Genomic DNA, 5,843 nt, shown 5'->3' on the forward strand with positions numbered 1-5,843 from the left:
TTCACATTTTTTAATTTGGTTATAATGATGTGAAATGTTGTTAAATGTAACATCATTTGATGTTGATTCATTTTTATGGCTACTTTTAAATATATGAACTCATATTTAATAAATTGATAATTGATCTAGTGGGTCGTGATAGAAAAACAAAATGGAGTTATTTAAAAAAGTTTAATTGGTGAAATTAATCCAATCTTTTACGGATTGAATTGAATTAAAACTTTATATGAATTGATGGTCACATTCTAGCCAAAATTAACAATATGTGATTCTATAATTTTTACTGATATTACAATATGAACGACTCTATCACTTCACACACAATTATACAAGAGTCAAGTAAAGCGGTTAAAACTAAATATGAAAAGTTGTTGCGTTGATAGATATATTTATATTAATATGTTCCTAAAAAAAAAAAATCTCAAACAACTATTAGTATAGTAGAAGAATTTTTATTTTTATTTTTATTTTGATATTCTTGACTGGATAAATAGATTTAAATAGTATTACTTTTAAAATTATATATTTATAATTCAGTAAAATCGTTTTATATTTTCAATTTTGCCTTTTCCAAATTCTGATTCCAAACACTATGAACTTTTAGCTGGAACAGCAAGGAAACGAACGCTCGAAAATTTCGGGGAAAAAGAAGCGACCATTTCAATAGCTGGTCCCCGAAATCAGAAAGTTTTTAGTGTAAGAAATCACAGAGGAATCAAATCCACTTTCTAAAGGTTCGCATTTCAATGCAAAACCACCGTCGCTCATCAATTCAGCATCAATTCAATTTCACATTTCAAATTCTCGCCATTTCTATCTCATTATGTAACACCTTCGCACCTGTCTCTCTCTCTCTCCATTTTCCTCCCATTTCAATACAATCCAAATTCACTACGTTGCCATACTTCTCTCCCTCTCTCTGTTTTCCGCGTTGGCATCTCCTTTTTCTTGACACGAATTCTCACTAACCAACGAACAAGAAACCCTTTTGTTTAAATCGACCTCCTCTCTCACACAGACACACAGTGACGAATATCTCCGGTTCATTTGCTTTCATGGCACCTCACGAATTCTAAATTAATCCTCGCGAGCGAGCACTGATGATCCCAAAACAAACGCACATACCACACCAACCCAAAACCCTAACCTCTCTGCTCTACCGAATTACTCATGGTGAGACACCAAAACGAGCGACAAACAGTGTCTCAGCGGGGCCTAATCGTCGGAAACTATTGCCACGATATTCTAACCCGGGACGATGTCGTAATAGGCCAGACCCTCGGCGGCGCGGTATCGTTCATCTCCGCCGTGCTCGACGGCCTCTCGATCACCTCCAGTTACGTTGCTAAGGTCGGCTCAGACTTCGCTTATGGCGTCAATCATGACCCAATTGTGTCGTCCTCGTCGCCGACGACTCTCTTTCACGCCCATTTCTCATCCGAGCCCGCCGAGACCAGACGCCAAGACCGGATCCTCAAACGTGTTTACTCCTGCGAACCCATTTCGCCGTCGGATCTTCCCGACTCGCGGTTTGATTTCGGTATGGCCGTTGGGGTCGCCGGAGAGATACTGCCGGAGACTCTAGAGCGAATGATCGATGTATGTAATGTGGTTTTTGTTGATATTCAGGCGCTGATTCGAAAATTTGATTCTGTTGACGGTACTGTGAAGCTGGTTGGGTTGAAGGAGAGTGGGTTCTTTCACCTATTGCCACGAATTGGGTTTCTGAAAGCTTCGGCCGAAGAAGCCCCATTTGTGGATGTTGAGGAGGCAAGGAAGTGGTGCTGTGTTGTTGTGACGAATGGGAAGGATGGTTGTACTGTGTATTGGAAGGATGGGGAGGTACAGATTGCTCCCTTTCCCACGATTCAGGTTGATCCCACCGGCGCCGGAGATAGTTTCTTAGGAGGGTTTGTTGCCGGACTTATTCAAGGATTGGCAGTGCCTGATGCTGCTCTATTGGGGAATTTCTTTGGATCACTTACTGTTGGCCAAATTGGACTTCCTGAGTTCGATAGGATGTTGTTGCAGGTTGGTTGCTCTGCTTCTACTTCTAGTTCTGTTACATGTATCATTTTTTTGTTTTTTCTTTTATTTTCATTTCTATTCTATTCTGGAGTAACTTTTCTTCTTTATGTTGTAGTTAATTACTAGGTTTGCTGATTTACTCTAATTTGTGTTAATAATTAAATTTAGAAGATAGGGAAACTTAAACAATCTTAGACAAATGACAAATGACAAATGACATCTAACGAAATATGTGTACAAATATTTAAGATATTTAGAAGGAAGAAAATACTAGAAAATTTTAACAGAAGTATGGATGGAACATAAATAGTAAGGGATTGTACATGGCAAAGCCTTTCAACATTCAAACTTGTTACTACTTGGGATGCAAGTGTTCCAACCAATAAAAGATTTTTTTCCTTCATAATACACAGTGTTCTACTTCTCCATGATTCTACTACCTTCAACAATTCCATCGATCAAACATTTCAATCATTCAACCTAAATTCCAACAATTTGCTTATAAAAATTATCACTTTTAGTTCTCACATTTTCGAAATTTTTTTTTGGAGTATTTTAAAAATTAGACTTTAAAAACTGTCTTCCATAACCGTTTAAAGAAAGTTTTTGAATAAACCTTTAACTCAAATTAATTTATTCTATTTGGATTAAAAGATAAATGAATGGATTTAGATTTAATTAGGTAAGAAATATAGTTTATTTGAAATAATTATATGTTTGGATTTCAAATAACACGATCTAACAAGGTATAAGGAGTCCATGCCATCCAAGTTGCTCAATGAATGGTCATAAAGTATTTCTCATGTACATCACCTTGGACTTTGGAATCAAACTTCAATGACAAACCTTTTATGTAAACTAAAATCATTTGATTTCAAATTCATCCATTTATCCAAATGAAGCACAAGATTTTTGAATTGTTACTCACATACTTTAATGTTAGCTTTCAACTTAATAGAAGACATTAACTGGATTATTTGCTTAACTTATAAGATTGACGATATTATTGGAAAATTAGGAAGAACTTTTCTCTTCTATCAATTTTTTTTTTTTTTTTAAACTTTATCACTGTGGCATTTGCTCATTGGTTCTTATATTTTGAGCAATGTTAATTGTAATAATTTGAAACTCAATGTCTTGGGTGATATTGATTGCATGGAATTTTTCATATTTATGGTAATAGAGAAGAAGATATGTCGGGTATTACAGAATTTGACCATAAAGTCTTATCTGGTGCAATGCTAAAAGCTACTACCCGTTTTAAGAATCTTTACGATAAATTTTTAAATGGCAAAAACTGTGGAACGGTCAAAACACTGGCAAGATTCCCCCAACTTGTTCCAAAGTTGTTTTTCATTTTTAAGGGACTTTTGGCACTGAGAGTTGGTGTTTGTAGTTCTTTTAATTGTCTATTTCGATTGCATTCTAGCAATGCCATACTATGTGGTGTGCACATGTTTTGCCATTTAATTATTCATATATGAGGTGTTGCGCTAGGAATTGAAGAACATGAATGTCTAGGAGGAATTGGATGTCTAGAGGAAGATCCTATTTCACTTATATATTTTCTAGAAGAAAACTTGATTTCCATATTTCCATCTGCGTTGAATTTTAAAAATCTGATACCAATAGATTCACAGGATAATCTACACAGTAAATAATGTAAAAAAACACAATATGAATGATAAAATAAAAATCAGATAGACAAAATATAATTGAAAATAAAGGAGATTACAAGGAAACTATTTTGTAGGCTAAGTTCAAAAAGCTAGAAGTAAGAGAGATTTCTTTCCTTGAACTGAGCTTTCCATTGTTTGCGGCAACTTCTCATATGAAAATTGAAGCGGACTAAAAAGGAGTTGGAGTCTGGAATAATGAATTTTTGCTTACATATATTATGAAATTGCTTCCTACAAAGGTTTGAAATACTTACTGTTGATACAAGCCAAAAAACTTGATTCAATTGTTCCTGACAAAGGCTTCGAAAATTCATTGTTCCTACAGTGGTTTCTTTGCCATGTCTTGATAAACTTGCAAAGAAATCCCAGTGGCATGGATTGGGGAAACTTGATAAAAATTCTCTATTTTGTCTGTACTTGGATTTGGTAAAACCAAGTCAAGATGGCTTGAAGGACTTGGAAAAACCATGATGGACTTGGAAAAACTATGAAAATTTATGGAAGTTTCTACCAGAGAGAATTGAATAGTGGATTCAATAATTGGCAGCATTAATTTAATTTGCAAGTGGCAAATGATTAGAGAAAGAAAATTTAAACATCATTTTCATTTGGCTGAGAAAAATCTTCATTATTGACCGAGCCTTCACTTGAAGTTGGTCCAGCCTTTTCTTGCTGCTAAATACTGTGGAGTTCTGCCTTGAGGTAGTCCTTGTATTTTTCCAGTGAGGAAGCAGAGGCCAATTTAGCTTGTGCTTTGCTTTTTGCTAGAAGAAATTGAGAGGTTGATTGCTCATGATCTCCGGAATACTTGGGATATTGTTGAACCAATTGAGAATATCAGATTGCGAATATTTTTCAGTCTTGTATCTAAACTGTCATTTAACACGAAATTGGTGACCCAATCTTTTTGGGAGGGGGGGGGGGTGTCAGGAAAACGAATTGCCAACTGGAAATTCAGGTTTTTGATATACGTAATTTTTTCGTGTAAATTGAAAAACACTCTCGGGCTAACATAGGAATAATGGATTGGTCAGTTTCGAATGAGTGCCACCAAGAAGAAAACGAATAGTAAAAATTAAAGTTGGTGTTGTAGTTCTTTTCTGTTGTTTACTTTGGTTGCATTTTGGCAATGCTGTATCATGTGGTGTCCACATGTTTTACTCTCCAATTATTCATATCTGTTATTTGACAACTAGCATAATTTCGTATTATTTCAATTGTTCTGTTGTTGTGCACTTCAAGGCTTTACGTAGGGTCACACAATAAATTATATCTCATTGTAAGCTCTGATATGTATTTCTTTGGGGTCAAAGGAAACCATGAGGATGATGGCGAGTGGCACAGCATCCATTTGTGTCCAGATGACAATGCTGTAATTCATAACCTTTTTTGGTTTTTTCAATCCACAACTACAAACCTATTGGAAATTTAGGAGAACTAAGTCCTAAAGTTAAAAGGAAAAGATTAAAAAATGGTTGGCAAAAAAATAGGTACGACAAGAAGGGAAGAAATTATAGATGTCATTCTATGTTTATGATGTTATAGTGCTTTATCTCCTTTCAATCATATCGAAATACTTCAATTTATAACTATAGTTCTACAATGTGTGTACCGTATGATGATATGCTGCTCATATCTGCCTTATTATTATTTTTTTAATAATCTTTTTCCCGCTCCCAGAGAGTGAAAGATGAAGTGCAAGGGAAGAAGATGCAGTGCACGAGCTGCCACGAGAGACAAGATCATGAATTGAAGTTCCTGAAGCCAATAGGCCATGAACAGTTCCATGCATCACTTAGTGCAGCCAAGCTAATCTCCATCTGCCCCATCCAGGAATGTCAACAGGATCGGCCAAGTTCTCCCAGAGCAACAGAGCAGGATATCCACCCCAAGTGCAATGGGCAGCAGAAACTATTACTAACTTCTGTCCATGAAGGGCAGCTTCATTCAGCTGAAACTAGAGCTCCACATAAATGAGACCTCTAACACTGCACCACCGTCACCACCCCTCCCCACCCTTTCCCTCATTTCCCTCTTTTCTTTTACATTCTGCATAAATTGTATCTTGAAATAATTAGACTAGCTAACTTCCAAAAAAAATAATAATAATTTGAATAGCTCAGAGATCTCAAAGAA

At 35.8% G+C, this 5,843-nt stretch overlaps 1 protein-coding gene across 1 annotated transcript; it reads left to right on the top strand.

Annotated features, from left to right (window-relative positions):
* Positions 1 to 585: 585 nt before the first annotated feature.
* LOC132307190 (inositol 3-kinase) lies at positions 586 to 5,843 on the top strand. The gene is made up of 2 exons (XM_059804880.1): positions 586 to 2,031; positions 5,388 to 5,843. The coding sequence occupies exons 1-2, from the start codon at positions 1,171 to 1,173 to the stop codon at positions 5,682 to 5,684; spliced, it is 1,158 nt and encodes a 385-aa protein (XP_059660863.1). The 5' UTR covers positions 586 to 1,170; the 3' UTR covers positions 5,685 to 5,843.

Source organism: Cornus florida, unplaced genomic scaffold, assembly GCF_030987335.1.
Source record: "Cornus florida cultivar Cherokee Brave unplaced genomic scaffold, ASM3098733v1 CherokeeBrave_3.0.0_Hap2_Chr05, whole genome shotgun sequence".
In the NCBI taxonomy this organism is placed as follows: domain Eukaryota; kingdom Viridiplantae; phylum Streptophyta; class Magnoliopsida; order Cornales; family Cornaceae; genus Cornus; species Cornus florida.